The following is a 21,521-nucleotide window of genomic DNA, read 5'->3' as shown; positions in this document are numbered from 1 at the left end:
CTGTGCTTGTGTAGTTGAATAGCACTGGTTAAGTAGTCTGACTGGGCTGCATGGAGCTCCTCAAGCTAAATCCACAGCAGACCCTTACGTAAACCAGCTCACGGTGCCAAGAGTTCTGTTTTATAGTCACATTTAGTCACATTTAGTGACCCCAACCTCACTAAAGCGTCATGTAATTTCACAACTATTAACAGAAGAAGTCCTAAGAGTAAGAGGTTAATAGTATCTCTATGAATTAAAAAACTTTCGAAATACTTTGTATTATTCCCTATTTTTTCATATTTATTCTCATTTATAAATAAAAGTTTAAATACATCATAAGCTCCTTGAGGACAAGGTCTACACCACTGACTACTTTTATCTCCCCTCATGGCATCTTATAAAGAGCAGGGTAAATAATGGACACAACCGAATGGAATCTGAAGAAAACCTTTATTCTTTCATACTGCTTTTAAAAGGACTACTAATTACTGCATTAAAGCAGATGACCAAGAAATCACTTCCTGTGGGTTCACTACAGAGGGAGGAAGACAGTAAGTTCATACCTGAGATATCTTCTGGCATGTTCATTTTTATGACCGACCATGAGATAATAGCACCCCACTGCAAACCAAGACACCTAAAAAGTTTAAAACGTACCATGACCAAAGACGCTTAACCTTGAACCGGGCATCTGTAACAAGTCAGAGGTCCCAGCATATACTCTAGTTCAAGTCAGAAACGTCACTGAGACAGGCTGTCTACTAAGGGTCCTGGGCGACACGAGGCCAGACTCTCTACAGCTCTTGCTCCAGGCGCTTCCCATCGCACCCCTGCAGCATCTGAATCTCCTCCTATGGCAAAGCCAGCCTGAGTCCCAGCCTCCCACCTGCACTGTGTCTTCCCCACCCCACCTTGGTTCTACAGATTCCACCTCTTCAGCTGACTTCTCTTGCACTGGTTTCGCCTCTTTATAAATTGTTTTCACACTGGTCTGGGGTGCAGATTCTTGTCTGAGACTTAAACCCTGACCCCTGACTTTTGTCTTTAAGGACATGGTTCCTGATTCCATTTTCAATTTCTAGGTCTTCATTCTGATCCATGGCAGTTTGGAAGACACAATGATTCAATTCGGTGCATAATTCAGTAAGTTATCATACATGTAATGTGAGAAAGCTACCAAGCAGTTATTAGCATTGCTTATGAGTATGACTTTCACTTTCAATATTTAATTTTTCTGTATGTTAGCTATTTCAAAATAATATGCATATACAGTTTCTGTAATCATAAAAAATAAAGATTTTTAAGTTATATACTAAAAAAATATATACTTTCATGAATTGAAAAAGTGAATGCTGCTTCTAATTATCATAAGCACTAGGAGATTCTGCTCCAACACCTTAAAATAAAACATTATTTGCTTGAATTTAAATTTAGCCTCTGTCTAAACACCTGTTAAGTATTTTCTTAAAGTTCAGGTAAGAAAAAAGACACTATAAGGGAAAAAGTTTATATTTACTTACAGGATTACTAGGATATAAATCCACCAATTTATGAGAAAGATAGAAAAGTTCTACATTAGAGAAAAAGAAAAAAAAAGAATAAAATTATTCACAGCAAATGAACTTTAAGATATGAGTTTCCCCCAGTTACAGCTCTTCACAATCATATAAATCTTGTTCTCGCAGCAATGATTTCATACTTTTCTTTCTTCCTGGATACAAAATCCATTTACCTAATGCCATATAGAAACTCCACGGAGCAGACACTACGGCTGTTTCACGTACCCCCACCTCCAATCCCTCAGCCCACTCCAGGCCCTAAGTGGGCGCTGGGCGCTTATCGAGTGACTAGCAGCCTGGATGAGAGGCACACGACAAAGCACTCCACGTGCTTCAGAGGCTATTTCAAGGGGCCTCGCCTGTCTTAAAGCCCAGGTTTCTTACTCCACGGGCCTAGTACAGACCGTCTTGACCACCCACAGCCAATCTGGTTGACCAAAGCCTCCCGTTTATGGAACCAGCAAGATAATGTGCTCCTGAGTAACACAAAGTCCCGGCATGTCACGACGACTCTCCTAGGGCTCAACAGCCCAGGGCGGCTAGAGAGCCTGCACTTCCAGCAAACTCCCCGGAGGCGCGATGCTGCTGGCCCACAGGCCATGCCTGGAACAGCAGGGGCCCAGAGCTGGGGTGCCTGGCTAGTTTTCCTCCTGACCGAGCTGACGAGTCAGTTTAGAAGATTTAAGGGCAAATACAGTCCAAACCCTGTAAATGTTTCCAGAATATGGAAAATGTGAGCAAAAACTCTGCCCCCTTCCCGTTTCTAAACAGTTACTGACTCCTGCCATACCAGCTTTCTTATGGATTTTACAAGAAAAAGGGAAAAGGCACACCTGGCACCCAATGCTCTAAAGCTAACACACCTTGGAGCACGAATTACATTTGAGAAAAGGAAGCAGGAATTAGGGATATAGAAACAGTGTGCTCTGCTGGGATAACAGAAGAGACTGCTGGTTACTTGGATAAGCATTTCCTCCCCCAGGTGTTAACCTGCAATCTGAATTGTCCAGGATTTGTGAGACAGAATTTCCAGAGCTACAGAATATTTTCTGTCTTAAAAATTATTATTTTAATTTAAAGAAATTCTTACCATTTGCTTTATTCAGCTCCACAAGTGTCCCTATATGTACAGGTAAACAATTTGCATGGAAAGGATCTTTTTCCATTACTCTGAAAGTTAAAGAAACACACTATGTACACACGTACAAACAGTATGTAACAGCGCTCACTGCAATTAGCTATGCTTATCCAAACAGTCATTACCACATTACATACAATACTGTGGGCTAGAATACATTTTTACTTTCTTAACTCCATTATCTTCAGACTTGTTCAGTTAAGGCAATGATTAAGTTTTAAATGAAAGGGAAAATCCTGATTTATTCAGAATCAATAAAAATAAACATCACCACATACATTTACTTTAAGCTAACAGAACTGTACCACATAAAATAAGTGGTCTAATTATTTAGAAGGATCAAAAATAATATGAAATATTAAATGAATCCTAACTATCTGTCAATTAAAATTTTAGTGAATTCAAGGATTATAAGCAACCCGAAAGATCCATTAAAAACAGTACATGTAAAGGACAAGTGTGAACTATGCACATGGAAAGACTGGTGCTGGGGGAGGAGGCCTGGCCAGTTAGTGAGCCTGACACCCAGAACCTATAGGATTTTATTAGCCTCTGCTTTAAGAAAGAACGGACTTCATAAAACTATGTGCCAGACGGTATTCTCAAACTTGCAAATTATCTCCTGGGAGGGACAGGATACTCCCGAGTTAATAGAATAAAGCAACGAACGTGCATACACCTGTGTCAGTATATTGCTCTTTTGAGATGACACGCCCCCCCACTCCCACCCCCCCGTACTCTGCAAATGGAAAAGGCAGCTTAAATGATCACCCATCAGTTTGACATTATTCAGAAAGCAGGTCCCATATATTTCTCATGTAAAATGGACTAAACTCTACGTTCCTGCACAAAAATAAGTGGATGTACTTACACAGAAGTCAGCTTGTAGCACATTTTAAAATCACAGTTATAATAATGTCTTTCAGCTAAAGACACGACCACATCCAGATTCTCCTGCAAACCATCTACAGACTCGGGGATAACAGTTTCACTAGGTTTATTATACTGAAACAGAGAAATGCAAACATGACTCAGTGTGCAGCACCGAATCAAAAGGCAGACTCAACGTGGCCCGAGTGTTTCAAGGTTTAACACAATGACACCTGTGAGATGCTCGAAACTTTTCTAACTTCAAGTATCACCAGTACTCCTCTCAGCAAGTCTAATTCTCTTCTCAATTTTATCACAGAATTCCATGGTAGGAAGTATTTTACAAAATAGTAGTTTAGGAAGCACGAGGAAAAAATCCTCATTTTCACACATCATTGATTATCTGATAGTTCAATCTTTTAAAAGTATGAGTTGTTCCCGGGAGGAAGACAGATACTTTGGGAAGCTTTTTCAGGAATCACATCATATATTTTAAATAATCTAACTCTGTCCTTGCAAATGTGCTAAACTGATAAAAATTAATTTCTAAATTCTTAACCTGTGAAAGAACAGAGGACAAATTTAATGAAATAAGATGCTTATACAAAGCAAATACTAACTTTGTGTTTTTACTTACCTTTTTCAATTTGTTCTCAAATAGAAAACGTAGCAATTCCTGTTCTTCAGTACAGAGCTTGCTAAGAGGTAGTGATTCAAGAAGTTCTTTTTCTAAAAAATGTTGAGAAAAAAGGAACATCCTCACAGTATTTATGGGGAAGAAAAATCAGCAATGAAAAATATTCTTCTATAGTTCTTGGTTTAAGTAAATTGAGCTCAAAAGAGAAAATAACAAGATAGAATGAACTGGAGAAAACCAAGCCAGTGGTTCCAGACCCAGGTAATAAGAATCACCTTGAGGGCTCTGCATGAACCTGCCAGGCAATTCTAGTCATCACCAGACTTAAGAACCACCAAGCCACTTACCCACCCTCAGCACTACGGACACTGTGGGGACAATTCTCTGCCGTGCTGGCTGTCCTACGCACTGTAGGATGTGTGCAGGACCTCTGGCCTCTACCCGCTAGATGCCAGCAGCAACCGCCCACGCCCCACCCACCTGCAAGCTGTGACAATGAAACTGCCCAGACACCGCCAGATGTCCTCTAGGGGGCAAAACCACCCTGGCTGAGAACCACGCATTAGGCTGAAGTGTCTGAATGCCACTAATACAAGATCTCCACTCTCTGTTTCTCTCGTTCATCCACCTCACACCACTGGCAACATACTAGGTCAATGGTCCTCAGCCCCTGATGGATCTCAGGATCGTCTGGGAGCTGTAAACCATCTGAGGCCAGGGCCCCACCACCAGATTCTGATTCGACTGGTCTGGAGTTAGGACCTGCACAGTGATGTTTTTAAAACTCCTGGGGGTTTGAAGAGCAGCCATGTTGGAAATTACTGAATCAGATCCTGAATTCTTTACAACTTTAAATCACTCATCACATCACAATCCCTGAAGATTCTGACGGCAAGAAGCACCGCACAATACTGTATTTTGCAACGTGCTTCATGTTTGAAGATGTGAAGGAAGTTTAAACCTGTACATAATAGCCTGCTCTTGATTCTATAGATTTCAGAAAAACAAAAAAATCCAAACAGTATTAATTGTGCTAAACATAAAGACACCTGGGTTTCCAAACCTTCTTGGGCTGTCAACATGTGGTGCGACGTTAAAAGATCAAATGCTTCAAAGCAGTAGACGTCAAGCTTCAAAGCTTCTTTATAGCTGTAAGTAGCGAGGGTTCGGTTATCTAGAGCATCATAGATTTTTCCTCGTAAAAGACAAATAGAACTCTTTATCTGTTGGAAAAATGATGAGTGACATACTAAGTCAGCACTACTGAAATTAATTTTTTATCAAAAATCATATATTGTCTGAAGGCTAAGACTTTGTTTTTTTACATCTAAAAGGATGTGCTCCATCCAATGTCAGACACAATATAAATTAATAGAAACATAAAAGCAAAGTAAAACTTCTCTCATCTATCTTCCTTAGGCTCTCCTCACTTCAACAAACCTTTATAACCAGCTTACACGTTACTGCTACTTTGTTCATTACTTGTTCTGTCTCAAATAGGGTAATGATTTAGAGACAGCATACAGAGCATACGTATATTAAATCAAACACGAAGACCGTTTGATAGGTAGATCTCAATGAACGAATCTTAGTAAATATTAGAAAACCGGCAGCAATGCAGCACAGGGTTAGGAGCGTGGCCTTTGGGAACTGGACAGACCTGAGCTCAAATCCCAGCTGTGACACTTACGAGTGACCCTGGACAATGCTCTAACCTCTCGCGACTCGGTTTCCTCCCCTCATCTAACTCACAGGCTCTGTAAGGATCAGAGGTGGTACCATCGGTAGCCAGCACATGGTAAGCTGCTCACACGGCAGCCACCTCACTACTACCATTAACAGGAGGATGCAGAAATCTGATTTGTGTTCCAGATTCTGAACCTCAAAAAACAAATAAGTGAGCTTAAAGATGGTCCAGAGATGCAGCTAAAATTGGTAATGGGGACTTCCCTGGTGGCACAGTGGTTAAGAATCCGCCTGCCAATGCAGGGGACACGGGTTCGAGCCCTGGTCCGGGAAGATCCCACATGCCACGGAGCAAACTAAGCCCGTGCGCCACAACTACTGAGCCTGTGCTCAAGAGCCCGAGAGCCACAATTACTGAAGCCCTCGCGCCTAGAGCCCATGCTCCGCAACAAGAGAAGCCACCGCAACGAGAGGCCCGTGCACCGCAACCAAGTGTAGCCCCCGCTCGCCACAACTAGAGAAAGCCTGCACGCAGCAACGAAGACCCAACGCAGCCAAAAATAAACAAACAAATAAATAAATAAAAATTGCCGTCTCTCAAACCACTAAAAAAATAAATAAATAAAAATGGTAATGGGATTCATCATAAAATCACAATTCAAAAATAGTAGACGACATTATGAGAGAATCTTAGACCTATGCAGTATCCTATGAGTTATTAAAAAAAGTAAACTCATAAAATAAATAACGCATTACAAATAAATCATGCATTTCTTAGCAGTTAATGGATAAGAGGTCCAAGAATAATGATAATCCTCAACTCCCTCATAAATGTATTTCTTCACAAAAAAATGTGCTTCTTAAAAAGAAAAAAAACCCTAATAATGTATGGTATTCCCACCTTCTTGAGATGAACAGTAGAGTAACCAAGTTCCTTCATAGACATGTTATAAAGAACAACTGGGAAATGGGGGATTGGTGGGTAACAGCTAAACGGTACAGGGTTTCTCGCTGAAGTAAAAAAAAAAATGTTCTCTAACGGACTGTGGTAAGGGTTGTACAGCTCAGCGAACATATTGAAAACCGAGGTACTATGCACTTCAAATGCATGAATTGCATGCTATGTGAATTACATCTCAAGAAAGCTGTTAAAAAAAAAGTTAACAGTCCAGATTAGCAATCTGACCCTGGGTGGTATTTACCATGTTACACTGTATCAGTATAATCTCTGCCAGCAAGGAATTTGCAATTCTATGCAGGCATGAAGTATACAAACTGAAATACACAAAATAACATAAACAGTAACACCACACCACTCCCTGGAAAGAAACAGTCTAAGGTAATCAAGGTTTCTTGGGGTAAGTACAAAACACTGTTGAAATACAGTAAGAAGGGAAAATATTATTCCACCTGTGGGGAGGAGTTTAAGGTATCAAATGTAAGAAGAAAGAGCTTAAGTCTGCCTGTTTCAGATTCAAGCATCTGAGGACACAATTACAACTTCTAACTGATGGCTCAGGAATGTCTCAGCATCTTCGTGGGTTGGGAAAATTAAGTAAGTTGGCAATCAAACTATTTTAACGTGATTGTACTCAAGTAAAAGAAGGTGATTTACATTTGCCCCATCATGTGGGCAATTCTTACTGATGTTACGGAAGCATGGCTATTACAGCGTTACTTACTGAGGACTGTGACATTTCCCAGTCACTGGAGGGGTCTTTCAAGCTACTTTCATCCTTCAAGCATTTCCCAAACAGTCTCTTGCTGATCGGCTCCTCCAGATCAAGAATGTCAAGAGCCTGCTGGTGTTCTTTTGCAGCAAACTGCAGAAAACAGAAATAGCGTTTGTCAACCATGACTTCTGACGCTAGATACACACACAATCACAGTAGATTTTAAAAGGGTAATAAATATTACACCCACTCATTACTTAAATTTAAAATGTCTAAAGTAGAATTTTCTTCAGGCATATGAGCTTTTAGTAAATGGAGAGTCAGTATTTTGAATTCTCACACTCATGGGAGGGATGTGTAACATTCATATCATTAAACCTTTATCAAATAAAACAAACTGAGAGCATACTTACATGGCATCTAGCTGCAAGGTAGCGACATGCTTCATACAACTAGGAAAGAAATTAATCTATTAAAAAAGTGATCAAGATAATATGCATCTTCAATCAAAAAGAAAACTATAACCACGAAGTGAAGAAAGCCATTTTCATAATTCCTCTTTTACTCTCGCAGAGAAAAAAAAAGTCTTTTTAACCCATATTCATCATGAACCTACTGTTTACCAGTCACCAAGGATTCAAAAAGGAATAGGGACCTGCCCTCAAGGAGGCTGTGGCAGGGGAGACATAAACACAGCACATAGTTTCTTTCATAAACTATGAAAGAATTGCATAAAAAATACTAACCAGTTGAATAAGAAAACATCTCCAGGGGAGAGGGTAACTTAGGAGTTGGTCAGCATTCCAGCACTGAGTCTGAATAACTGTCACACATCTAAGGAACTGCAAGCAGTCAGCATGACTGGATACACATTCCATGCACTGATGGTGGTGCTGGGTCAGACACAGACTGGAGAGAAATCAAGAAGCACCTGGGGTGCCTATGAATGCATCTGACTTTATCCTGTAGGCAATAGGAAATCACTGAGTTACACTGTGAGTGATGTGATCAGATCTGTTTTAGGAAGACCACCCTCTGACAGTTTAAAAGATGAACTGGAGACAAGGGAGGTGGGGTGTGGGAAAGATGTTACTGGAGAAAAGAGAAAGGAGAGAGGCTAAAACAACAAAACAGACAAATGACAGGCCTGACACGTATGAATGGTAATGAGATAGAAAGGACTATCCGTGCTTTCAGAGCTATTTAGGGAACAGAAGTTTCAAAACTTAGTGCCTAGATGGGGGGTGGGGGGAGGGAAAAACAAAGTGACCGAGATTAGGAATAAGAAATTTTCTCTTGGACTTCCCTGGTGGTCCAGTGGTTAAGACTCTGCGCTTCTAATGCAGGGGGCGCGGGTTCAATCCCTGGTCAGGGAACTAAGATCCCTTATGCCGCGCGGCGCGGCCAAAGAAAAAATAAACGCACACAAGAAATCTTCTCTTTACATTTAATATGAAAAATTGAATCCTTAAAAATATTTTGACATAAAAAGAACATATACCTAAAAGACTAATCTAATAACATTTTTAAAAAGCTTTAAGGTTCATACAATCACTTACTTTGTCCAGTTTTCGTGACCGAAGTGCGTGAGCTGCTCTATGATACTGGGCTGTCAGGTAAAGACACTGAGCCAACCAGTAAATGTCCTGGGGTTCCTCTGGAGGGAAAATTACATAAATGGTCAGAGGTGCAAGGTAAACTAGAAAGTTTTTTAAGGATAGAGAAATCAGAAAAAAAATCAGAATCTGTCACTTACCATGAGAGAGTGAGGCTACTTTATCTGCCCAAAATAGAGCACTCTGATACTGCTGCTGTATCCAAAAACAAACAAAAAAGTGGTAATTGCCCTGTTACTTCAATAGCTTTACACAGATAGGTATTATTAGAATGCTATATAATAAATCAGCATCTCAGTACAATAATTTTTTACGTGTAGTAAAGGGTCTATCAGTCATATCTCTATCTTATATCTCAGGTAGGTGAGTTTTAGTTCAATGGTGCAATAAAAATATTATTGGAAGACCTTTGATATATACAGTTGAAGAAGGTAGTTTTTTTTAACTTATACATTGCAAAATTGTATCAGCAGGTATCTAAAGAAGTAGATAACTTAAATGATCATTTTGCAACATCTAGCCATTAGTAAGGTTCGCAGTCTTTGCCTCAGTCCTCCTGGATGCAAACCAGCAACTCTGTTGCCAGTCAATTGGGGAGGAGGAATGCTTCTGGGACGGTTACAAATCTGCTCAATGTTAGTGCCTGGAGCGTGGAACCAGGCCTGTCTCCTTCCTCACTGTATCCCCAGAACCAGAGAAAAAAGGCGCAGGAAGCATTTATTCAATTCAGCTGACTCACGGCAAAGCAAAAATACAGCCCTTCAGCGTGCTGCCAAACATTCAGCTGCTACATTTCACATCGAACAGTTCACCGTGAACACGCTTTTCTCTCCCCTTCTCGGTTTCCATTATTGGGAGAGCACACATTTTACAAAAACTAAGTGACATCGCAGATTAAACTGATGCTGCTGATTCTGGAAACATTTCTTTCCCTTAAACACTGTCTGCTGTTCATTCAAGAGGACTACAGGGAATGAGAGTGTAGTTAACAGGAACTTTTCAAAAATTTTCTATTAGCTAGCTAAATTCAAAGGCCACCCCGCAACTTTCATCCTAAAATAATCCTTCAACTTCCACCTAGCACGGAGTATGTACTGAGCACCTCTGTGTCCGGGGTGGGCCGGCTGCGGAGCGGGGCTTGAACACGTGTAAGGCTCGCCGCGCGCATTAGTGGCTTCACGCTCAGCGTTCCTCAGCCTCCCGGCTGCACAGGGCGGGGGGCTCGACCCCTCCCTTCGGGGGCTCTACCACGAACCAAAGCCCAGGCCCTTAGGACCGCGCGCCGCCAAGACCCCGACAGCAGCCGCCCCTGCTGCCTCCCGAGCCCCGGCCCGCGCTCCCCGGATCGGGCCGCCCACCTGGTCCAGGTACTGCCGCACGCGCTTCCGCAGCCGCTCCAGGTTCATGGCTGCGTGGCCGGGGTCCGGCGCGCACCCTCCCTCCTGCTGCCCGCGGGCAGACCCGGCCCCCGCGCCGCCACCGCCCCAAGCCCCAAGCCCGGGACCGACCCCACCCGGCCGCGCGCGCCGCCCGGAAACTACCGCTCCCGGCCCGGCCCCGCCCCGGAAGTCCTCCGCAACTGCGTCCCTCCTGGAGACGGAAACGGGCTGCGCGCCGTTAGTGCCGAGGCTGTCTCTTGGCCCTTGGGTGGCCGGGGTTCTCGTGCGGCCTTGGACGCCTTTCCTCTGCAACTCAAGCCGCCGCGGACGCGCAGCCAATGACGTGTCCGTGCGCGATTCGCTGATTAGCTCGTTCGGAGGCGGGAGCTTGGCAGCTACGCCCCGCGGGTTCCGTGGTTCCAAGTGTGACTCGCATTTCCCGTGTAAAAACGGCGGTAACCACCTCGGAGGCTGGTTGTGCGGACCGGTGGGTGCACACGCCGTCCCGGCACGTGATGTAGAAGTTCTGCCTGTGGTCGCCATGGCCAAGTGTCCCTTTCAGATTGTCTTTTGGCAAAACCCAAAGACTCATTCCTCAACCTGAGGTAGAGGAACCTGTGATCAAAAACGAGTAAGAACTGGAAAAGCGGGTCTATTAAAACATTGGATCCATACAGTGGAACATTATTCAGCAGCAACAGTGAATGAGCTGTTGACACATGTATGAACCTTCTGCTGAGTGAGAGAGACCAACCGCAAAGGACCTCATGTTGTATGATTCCGTTGACAGATTCTCTCATTGACCAAAGTCTGCCCAGGCTCCCCCCGAACTTTTTACAGCTAGGCCTGGCTTTTGGACTTCCATGTTCCTTTCTGCCGTGTACAATTTTTGCAAGAATTCTGATGTCAGTTTAGCCAGAATCCCCCACCCTGTACCTTCCTTATCCACTACAATCTCCCAGGTGATATCTGATCACCCTGGCCCACCTTCAGGGAGAATCCTCCGAACCCTGATGCTTCCTCTTAGCCACTTCCTACTGGTGGGCCCCCACCCGGCTCCTTGGCTATACATTCCCACTTGCCTATGCTGCGTTCTGAGCTGACCGCAATCTCTCCCTCAGTGCGGATTTCCACCTCAATGGTCCCTATAATTGTGTTGGTAGTTCTCCACCTTTGAATAAAATCTTACAGTGCTTTAACAAAGGTCATTTGAATATTTTTTTCTTTAACACCATTTAAATGAAATATCCAAAATAGGCAAGTCAGTATAGACAGATAGTTGAGTAGTAGTTGTCAGGGGCTGGAGTGAGGGATGGGGTTGGGCGGATGACAAGTGACCGCCAAAAGGTCCGGGACTTCTTTCAGGGTTATGACAATGCTCTAAAATGGATTGTAATGGTTGCTGCGTGGCTCCATGAATAAACTAAAAGCCACGAACTCTACACTTTAAACTTTATGGTATGTGAAATATATCTCAATAAAGCTGTTAAAAACCCCTTTTTTGACAAGTTGAATGCAGAAAGAAACATCATTTGCCAAATATGTTTCACTCAACTTAATCTGCACAGCATGGTGCCAGCAGTTAGCTGTGCAAAGATGAGAAAGTTGTGCACCTGAGAGCAATCTCTGCTCATGTAAAATGTTCAGTCTAGTAGAAGGAAACGTGTGTAAATATGTAGATGCAAAGATGCAAGACTCATGAAGGAGTGGAGCGACTAGCAGGGAACAGTCAGTACTACCCAAGTGAGAAATCAAGTGACATGTAAGCAATTGAAATGGAGATGACATAATCTGAACTTTTCCTTCCCCATAATGAAGTTCAACTTTTAAAATAAAGGCAATGCATTCTCATTACCTAAAAACAATTTAATGTAGACAGGCAAACAGCAAATGAAGTCAAAAGACAAGCTAGGGAGAAATTTGAAATCTACCATAAGATGCTAATTTCCTTTAGATGTAATAAGCCAATATAAAGAGACTGATGGCTCAAGAGAAAAAAGGGGGTAAATGACATGAAACTACAGTTCATAGGAAAAGAAATGCAAGAGAATAATAAACATATGAAAGAAAGCTCAACTTCACTCATAATAAGAAAAATTAAAATAGTGAGGTATCACTTTATATACAGCAGCAAAGATCAAAAAGTTTGGCAACACTTTGTGGCAAGAGTAGGGGAAACAGGCCTCCTCATATATTGTTTTTGTGAGTGATGTTGATATACTCCCTGTGGTGAACAAGTTGGCATGTCTTCCATGCCTAAACATGTATATACTCTGCCCTAACGCTTCCAATTCTGGGAAACCGCTCATAGAGATGCATACTGCATGTGTGCAGAGTGACCTGCCCCATACGGATAGTCATTACAACATTGTCTGCAAAAGCAAAAAATTAGGGACAATTTCACAACCCATCAGGTAGGAAACTGATAAAAGAAGCCACAGCATACTCACGTAGTGGAATACCATGCAGCTGTTTAAAAGAACAGGCAATTCTACATGTGGATATGGAAAAACCTCCAAGATATATTAAGGGGGAAAAAACAAGGGATAGGGAAGTGTTTATCATATGTGACCGTTTGGGTAAAATAGAAAACTAAAGAATGGGTAGAAAGATCATTAAACAATCCCTGGGAGGACCAATTAGGCCATTGGCAGCAGTGCAATGCCTCTGGGAGAAGTGCTGGAAGTTAAACGATGGTGGACGTGGGAGAGACTTTTCCCTGGGTATGCCTTTGAGCTTTTTGCCTTTCAGACCATGTACTGTATTGCCTTTTAAAAGTAGATACAACCTTTATCGATATAAAATCCTAGGAAAGAAAGAAAATGCAGAGAAGCCAAAAGAACATAAAGCTTCCCACAAAGATTCCGTGTACTCAAAAACTCTTCTCTCACTACTTTTGTGAGTTGCCTGCCGTGTCCTTTTTCTATGCATACACATACACTGGATAATATTTTGAAACAGTCCCTTTAAATTTCTTCTCCTGCGTCTTTCCCTTTCCTTCTCTTCCTTTCCCACCCCTTCCATGCCAGCAGGTCATAATCAGCTCCATGCTCATTAACTTGGGGTAGGCATATGGCAGGCTATAGTTCAAGCCATATTCTCAATTGCTTCTTTCATTTAATGATATTATATATAATTATGTGTGCATTACCTCCTTAGATTTTGTCTTTTTCTGTCACTTAAAATTTCGCATGGACGCGCTCTATAAAAGACTCCCGTGATGACGGTGTGTACAGACTGTAGATGTTCCCCCGACCCGTCCCCTCCTTCTCAAAAACTATCACTGTCAATTGTTGTGCGTTTTCTTCTCTCCTTTCTGTGCTTTGAATGCACATATGCACATTTACAAATATATCTTTTTCTTTTCTACAAAAATGAGGGACACAGTATGTGATTATTCTGAGAATTGCCTTGTTCACTGGTATACCTTGGAGAAGTTCCCAATCAGAACCTGCTTTGTTCTTCCTGATGACTGAAAAACGTTTCACGTTCTATTCATCAGACTAGGCGGAGTGATGACGCTTTACAAACTAACACTCCAGGTCATACCTCAGTGGCTGTGGTGGTTGATTTCATGTATGAACTTGACTAGAGCACAGAATGCCGAGATCTCTGGTTAAACATTATTCTGGGTGTGTTTGTGAAGGTGTTTTAGATGAAATTAACGTTTGAATCAGTAGACTGAGTAAAGATTGCCCTCCCCCATGTGGAGCAGCCTCATCCAACCCATTAAGGAGCTGAATAGAACAAAAAGGTACAGCCAGGGGCTTCCCTGGCCGTCCAGTGGTTAAGACTCCACGCTTGCACTGCAGGGGGCACAGGTTCAATCCCCGGTTGGGGAACTGAGATCCCACAGGCCGCATGGTAAAATGATGATAAAATGATAAAAGCAAACAAACAAATAAAAAAGACACATGTTGCTTATCAGAGACACAACTTGGTTCAAAATCCATTTGATACAATCACCAGTTAACAAAATAATGGAGAAAAACGTGATTTAAGTAAAGAAAAGAAGGTGCAGCCAGACAGAGGTTGTTCTCTCTGCCTAACTGCTGGGTATTGACCTTCTCCCGCCTTTGGACTCGGACTGGAACCCACAGCGTCAGCTCCCCAGGTCTCCGGCTCGCTGCCTCAGACCCTGGCACAGCTCAGCCTCCGCAACTGCGTGAGCCAGTTCCTTACAGTAGGTTGGCGTGCGTGTAGTTGCAGAGAGACATGTATCTTAAGATAGCAACCGTTTCCTCCAGGAAACCTTTGAGCGCCCCCAAGTCCCAAGTTGGGCTTACGTGTCCCTCCTATACTTTTTAGTAACACCATTGTGATTGCCAGTTCATGGTTTCACATTTCCCTGTAGTCTATATGTCCCTTGGGAGCAAATGCTGGTGGAGAAGGTAAGGAGAGGAAATAAATAGTCAGCCACTCCTGGTAGGGCTCTAATATTGTTTCCAAGGGCTCCAAGCGCTACCTGAAGTGGGTCGTGACTGATGTCAAAGTGTGGGCAGGGCTGTGCTCCTTCCAGAGGCTCTAGGGGAGAATCCGACCCCTTGACTTCTCCAGCACCTGAGACACCTGCAGACACCCTTGGCTCCTGGGCTTTAAAGCCAGCAGCGCAGCATCTTCAAGCCTCCATCTGATTCGGACCCTCTTGCTTCTCTCTCACTTATAAAGATCCTTGTGATAATAATGCTTCCACCCCAATTACCCAGGAAAACTGCCGTATTTAAAACCCTTAACTTAGTCACCTCCAAAAAGTCCTTTTTGCCACTTTGGGTACCATATTCACAAGTTCAGGAGTTAGGCATGGACATCTTGGGAGCTGTTACTCTGCTCACCACGTCGGCCACCCAGAGGCATGCCTTTATTACACCAGGGTAAGAAAATATAAATGAATCAGACAAAAGTCATCCTTTCTGCTGGAGGCCAACTCCAAGTGCATGGACCGCCGTTGCCAGGACCATATTTTCTTTCCAGCACCGTAGGCAAGTGCTTTACCCACTGTTACTGGAGGGTAGTCGTGGGGTGGGGAGGGCAGCCAGAGGCAGACGTGAAGGTCCTGTGAAAACCTCAGAGGCACACCGTGGGAGGCAGCAAGTGTGCTGTCTGGTGGGAAAGGGTCTCTGAAGTGAGACTGCCTCAGTTCAGACCCGGAGCAGAGGTTCCTCGACCTCTTGGTGTGTCATTTTCCTCATCTATCAAATAGCGCTTACTTCGTATGATTGAGGTGTGTGAGGCCTTAATGAGATCATTCATGTAAAGTGCTTAGAATAACGCTGAACATCTTCCTGTGATCATGTTAACGTGAATATCAGGGTATATTGCATTGCATTAGACGACATTATATTATGTTATGCGTGGCATTTGTTACTAGTGGCAATAGGTGTAGCAGAAGTCTTGCTAAGAAGCCTGGGCGGCACAAACGGCAGCGTGAAAATCTATCTCAGCCGTTTCTGGGTCCATCTCAAGGCCGGACAGTTTGCTCCACTCCGCTTGACGTCTCTGCACCAAGACAGCTCTTGTTTATCTCCTGCCCCACTCAGCTCCATGGAATGGCTAAAAAGCAGTGACCAGGCTGCCAAACAAAGTTTCTGGAATCTCAGGTAGGCCCGGAGTTTCTCTGTCGTGCTAAGGCTGGCCAGGCGACTTGTCATACCCAATTTCATGTTTAGCGTCTTCATTGAACTTTTTTCTTTATTAACTTATATGTCTGTGTTAAAGTCATAATTTGAGATGAATAATTAGTAAAATCACAAATATAATCTAAAATTTTCTTTCCATCAAACTCATTTTTAAAAAGACAAAACAAAACAGTGAATTCAGTTTGGATTACAGCCCTCAGGAACTGAATCACACTGACATTTTCCAGATGTGTTTGAGGGCCATACATCTTTTATTTCATTCCATGAGGCCAGGCTCTTCAAATGTCTTCAGGTATTAAAAGCTTTGCTGCAGGGCTTCCCTAGTGGCGCCGTGGTTGAGAGTTCGCCTGCTGATGCAGGGGATACGGGTTCGTGCCCCAGTCCAGGAAGATTCCACATGCCGCGGAGCGGCTGGACCCGTGAGCCATGACCGCTGAGCCTATGCGCCCGGAGCCTGCGCCGGGAGAGGCCACAACAATGAGAGGCCCGCGTACCGCAAAAAAAAAAAAAAAGTTTTATTGCAAAAGGATTTAATAAAGTAAACACACCCTTGAAAGCACAGCTTATCACGTTTTTCCAGTTCGTTCTTTGCTGTGCTTGATGGCAGCTACGGAAACTTCTCCACCGCAAGCAAATCAAGGTGCTCTCTTGACACTTGACTATGTGAAGAATCTAAACCTTGGAGAAGTTTAATTTCAAAGGCCCAAGAACCTTTAAGCAGTAGCCAATACCCAAACGAGACTTCTCCACTTTCACAGTAGCCTCCCATGTAGCACATCACTCACCTCACCACCTCGGGGGCTGTGGCAGAGTCACCTCCTTGCAGGACAGGGGTCTGAGTCCCAGGGATTTACTGAAGGGGCTTGTGCCCTTTCTGGCCACTGCTCTGAAGGGGCAAGCAGGACCCTTGGCTACCGGAGGATTTTTGCTAATGAGCCCACAGCATCTAGTTAAGACCATTTCTTTATCAAATGCTGTTGCTGGAAATATTTATAAACCATATTAGCCCACGTTAGTGAGTTAGTGAGTGTGGTAGGGGAACCATAGTGATGCAAGGTTCAGCTCCAGGTGTGTCATTCTAAGATCAGTGATGACGATGTGGCTGCAGGTGGCAACGGGTACAGGAGGGGAAAAAGGGCAAGAATAAAGCAGGAGCCTGCTGTGGAATATTTGTGTCCTCCCAAAATGCACATGCTGAAACCTGACAAAGACTTAGGAGTTACTAACACCTGCCCCTCACCTCCCTCGGGACTGTGGCCTGTTGTTTGCCCAGCAGCTCCAGGCCAGTGTCGGCCTGGTCAAAGGGCAAACTCCTCGGCCATCCAGAACCATCCCCCGTCACAACTCCATCCTCCCCCTTCCGTGGCCACGGTGGCAGTGGGAAGGTGGCAGGGTCTCCCTCCCCTTGGACGGTCAGTTGCTTGGTACCCAGGCGGCCAGCCCTGCGTCCTCAGGGGTCCTGGGTGCCGAGGCCCCACCGGCTACCGCAGGCCAGGCTGGCTTCCCTGGCCTCCGCCTCGGACGGAACGGCACTTTTTCCTTCGGGAATAACAACCTGAGCTGGATCTGCCTTCCCTGCGCTTCACGTTTCCGTGGACTTTGCAACTGCTGCGGTTGCCTTCAGGGCTTTAACCAAGGATGTGACATGAAACAGCAGCCCGTGTCCACAGGGCTCACTGGACTCACCGCGCATGGGGCTGCTCCCGGCATTTCCGGCAGGCAGCAGCGAGTTAAAAAGATGCGCCACCAGGTGGGCACCTGTGCGTGTGGTGGGAAAGACGCCCCCTCCGCTTGCCCCCGCACACCTACAGCTGTGACCTGAATGCACCAGTTAGAGGTCACAGCTCAGGTGTCTGAGGGGTGGTAAAGGCCAAGGGCCAGCGAGGGACGCGGGACAGCGGGCAGGGTGCTTCCCTTATATCCCTCAAATCGCCTGTTCTTCAGCAGGGGTCACTTCCACTGTCTTCGAAGCGGGACAATGAAGAATGACACACGGAAAGAGAACAGGACCCCGATATCAGCTGTCGAATCGTGAATTACGTTGGACAGTCGTACAACTTCATCCAGGAGTTTCTAAACCCCTTCCCCACCGCCCTTCTCGCGCGTTAACTTGTCTGAAGTCAGCCGAATACTGGGGAACAGCTGCACGTTGATATTTTATGAAGTACTAAGTTCTGTGAAATTGCATATGTATAAGTCTCTGTTTTGCTGTTTCTTTTAATGAGTCCTTCCTTAAACAGTCCATGAAATACAGTCAGGAAAACAGGACACAGATTTTCAGTCTGACCAGAATATTAAACATCTCAAGGGGTTTCTCATGAATTTAAATTACTCAGAAAAGAATAGAGAACAATCTTGTTCACTGGAGTGAGGAGTGATGTGATCAGGCCACTGCGGGAGAGTAATTGCCTGACTCCTATTGGCTAAAGTGGAAAGGACGCAGATAATTCCTAAGACAGTGATTTGCAAATATTCTGTTGTCATTTTACAATGACAACTCTACAAATTTGGGATTAACCTCTATCCAAACATCAGAAAAACATTGTTTTTTTTTTTTATATTGAGCTGTATGAGCTGTTTGTATATTTTGGAGATTAATCTCTTGTCAGTTGCTTCGTTTGCAAATATTTTCTCCCATTCTGAGCGTTGTCTTTTCATCTTGTTTATGGTTTCCTTTGCTGTGCAAAGCTTTTACATTTAATTAGAAGTACAATTTTTTAAAAATAACAGCAGTACATCACTGAAAAAAGGTGTGAAAGCGTTTAAGCTAGAGATACACACACATCCTTGTACATACCTACGTGCACGTGGTCTTATTAGCAGCCGAACCTTCCTCCACACCTGGTCCTCAGATATCTAGATTTTGTTGGGCAAATACTTTTTAGCTACTCAGCGTGGGATAGAAGTTCCACAAGAGTCCTATTTAGGGAATAAAAGGATGGTTGCTGAACTTCTGATAAGGGCAGTAGGTCCAGCTTGATGAAGAGGTCCTGGTTTTGTTGAATGTGAGGTGCAAACTGAGGGCTGGAGTGGAGTTGCCAGGGAAGAAGGGACATCTAAGCTACACAGGGAAAGAAGGAAGCAGAGAAAGGAGGAGAGGCAGTGGAACTCAGAGTACAGAGTCAGGGGAACAGAGACATTTAACAAGAACTTCGAAGGAGGCTGACTGTGTGGGGCTCCATCTACACCAGCATTTCTCTCATTCCATGAAGCTGTTGGTGACTCTACGCTTATGTCAAGTGTGTGTGTGCAGGAAGTCTCGTCCAGTGCTGCCAGAGGCCTGCAAGGAAAGAGTAGGATGCCCTGGGGGACACTGGGGCTGGGTGGGGCCCACGCTATTGGAAAAAGGGAAACGTAGATGCTTTAGGCAGCAGGGAAGGGGTTCAATAAACATCAAAAGCCATGGTGTTCCAGAGGAGAAGGAGAAGAAGCAATGATCTTTCACATCAGTGACGGAGGTCAGGCGTTATCCCCCCGTGCACCTTCGGAGAAAATGCGCCTTGTGCCAGCAGAGGACACTACCATGTGAAAAAGGAAAACGCCGGGAGGAAGAGACACAACAGTGTGCACACCACTGTCTGAATTCTCTTCTGACAGCACGTGGCAAGCTGTGATTCACGTGGAAGTGTTATTTTGAGTGGGTTTTCATAAGGATCTGAAGGGGATCAGAACATGCCACACCAAAATACACCACTTTGGCTTACTGATTATTTGGAGAAACAGCAGATGCAGGAGGGCTCTCTGCCCTCCCCCTTTCTGCCTAAAAGCAGGGCATAAATTTACCTCGAGAAGGATGCCCTCCTGCACCAAGCAGAGGACACCGCTCTCAGCGCCAGAGACCGGAGTCTGCAGAAACGGGTCTACAAGCAAACCTGCGAAACAGCCCTTATCTTCCACTAACCCGTGCATCCCCCAGTCATGGCTCCACAGGGCACTCTGCAGCCCAAGCCCCTCTTCCTTGTCACGCCCCCACAACTTAGCATTCTTGGTTTAAAAAGGTAAGTAAGGTCTTGAGTCTATTGGTTTCTTCATGTTTTCATTTTCCTTTTGAAGACTCCCATGTTCACTTAAAATATTAAACAAGCTTTATGGTTCCCTCCGTATTGTATCTGTCAGTTCAGTTCTTCAGCCGCCCACAGATCCTCGGAGGGTAAAAGGAAGCTTTTTCCTCCCTACAGATCCTATTCCCGCTGCTTCTAAACGCAATTCTGTTAAAATTCCTGGGGACTCTAATATTTTCCCAAATTGGACTTCATGACTTGGAGACCCTTATTATAAAACAACAGCCACGCAACCGTGCTGAAGCGCTGCTCACCCGAGCGCAGATCGCACGTGCTGATGGGGCACATCCATCCTTCTCTATCAGGCCACAGTATTCCGGGTGACTTAGTACATTTTGGTTGAGAACAATTGATTATTTTGCTACAATTCACAAGTTGATGAAGATATTGGAAAAAACATGAGAAAAAGAGTGCTAATTAGGGGGATTGGAACTGTGGGCTCCTGGACGGTTCTCATCAAACAGTAGGAAGGGAGAGAACTGGGGGCTCTGCGGTCCCACCCCGCGCGGCAGCCCTCCGAGCTGGGCTGCGGCCCCGGGGCCACCAGCAGAGGGCGCGCCTCTACTGGCTTCTCCAAGGCCCGCGGTCCCAGGGTGCCGAGCGGTCGGTTTCGTGGACGCCTTGGGCCGGGTCTTGCGAGGGGCCTCGGGAGGCCCGCGGGAGGGCCGGGTCAAAGGCCCTGAGGACCAGCGAGGCCCTGTCTGTTTCAGCCACCGATTCCAGGGTCAGTTTGCTATGTGGTTTCCCCAACCTATTCCTGGATTATGTGGAAGTGAACCTGTTTCCTAAGTAACTAACCAAGAAGTGTTGTTCAGCTTCTACGGCGTGTTTTTAGGACTTCGTAGTTGATGTTGGGAAGAGGAGACAGACGCTGCACGGCGACCGTCCCAGCTGACGGGCACCAGGGCTGTGGCGGCTTCCTGAGCTGCCTGACTGGACGGGCACCACGGCCTGAGAACACACTGCAGTTTGTTTCTTTCAAGTCATCTTCAAAGTCAGCTGCTCTTATTTCCCAGCGGTTCAAGCCCATGTCACAGTTTCCACTTTTCATCATTTCAATGTGCACCCTAGGTTCCACCCACCCGGCCAGTGGACGCGAATTTCTCACAGGAGTTTGCTTTCTCTGCTGGGCATGTCTGACCCCCAGGCCACACCACTGTTTCTGGAAGTTAGAAGTTATAGACCTTCAGCACCAGACACTCTATCCAGCGCCCACGTCTGCATTTCCAGAACATTCCCTCACATTCAGGACTCTGCTCGGCAACCGGAGGAGGGGCCTGCGTG

At 44.8% G+C, this 21,521-nt stretch overlaps 1 protein-coding gene and 1 non-coding gene across 4 annotated transcripts in view; one reads left to right on the top strand and one right to left on the bottom strand.

The window, feature by feature from the left end:
* The window catches only part of CDC16 (cell division cycle 16), a 28,260-nt gene extending 17,401 nt beyond the window's left edge, over nucleotides 1–10,859 (bottom strand). The window contains exons 1-11 of one of the 3 annotated variants that reach the window (XM_059995897.1): nucleotides 10,520–10,859; nucleotides 9,302–9,356; nucleotides 9,105–9,202; nucleotides 7,959–7,997; nucleotides 7,555–7,695; nucleotides 5,250–5,409; nucleotides 4,187–4,278; nucleotides 3,551–3,684; nucleotides 2,632–2,711; nucleotides 1,503–1,552; nucleotides 546–619 (exon numbers count right to left, since the gene is read on the bottom strand). In XM_059995897.1, coding sequence (XP_059851880.1) covers nucleotides 546–619; nucleotides 1,503–1,552; nucleotides 2,632–2,711; nucleotides 3,551–3,684; nucleotides 4,187–4,278; nucleotides 5,250–5,409; nucleotides 7,555–7,695; nucleotides 7,959–7,997; nucleotides 9,105–9,202; nucleotides 9,302–9,356; nucleotides 10,520–10,567 — 971 coding nt within the window. In that variant the 5' untranslated portion in view covers nucleotides 10,568–10,859. Of the gene's footprint in view, nucleotides 1–545; nucleotides 620–1,502; nucleotides 1,553–2,631; nucleotides 2,712–3,550; nucleotides 3,685–4,186; nucleotides 4,279–5,249; nucleotides 5,410–7,554; nucleotides 7,696–7,958; nucleotides 7,998–8,291; nucleotides 8,509–9,104; nucleotides 9,203–9,301; nucleotides 9,357–10,519 lie in introns of those variants that run through there. The other 2 variants (XM_059995899.1, XM_059995898.1) reach the window with 2 other exon arrangements.
* TRNAR-UCU (transfer RNA arginine (anticodon UCU)) lies at nucleotides 8,849–8,921 on the top strand. Its single transcript has one exon. It is a non-coding gene; the product is annotated as a tRNA-Arg (tRNA).
* Nucleotides 10,860–21,521: the final 10,662 nt, after the last annotated feature.

The sequence above is a fragment of the Delphinus delphis genome, chromosome 18 (genome assembly GCF_949987515.2).
Source record: "Delphinus delphis chromosome 18, mDelDel1.2, whole genome shotgun sequence".
In the NCBI taxonomy this organism is placed as follows: Eukaryota; Metazoa; Chordata; class Mammalia; order Artiodactyla; family Delphinidae; genus Delphinus; species Delphinus delphis.
This window is presented reverse-complemented; position numbering and strand designations above follow the sequence as displayed.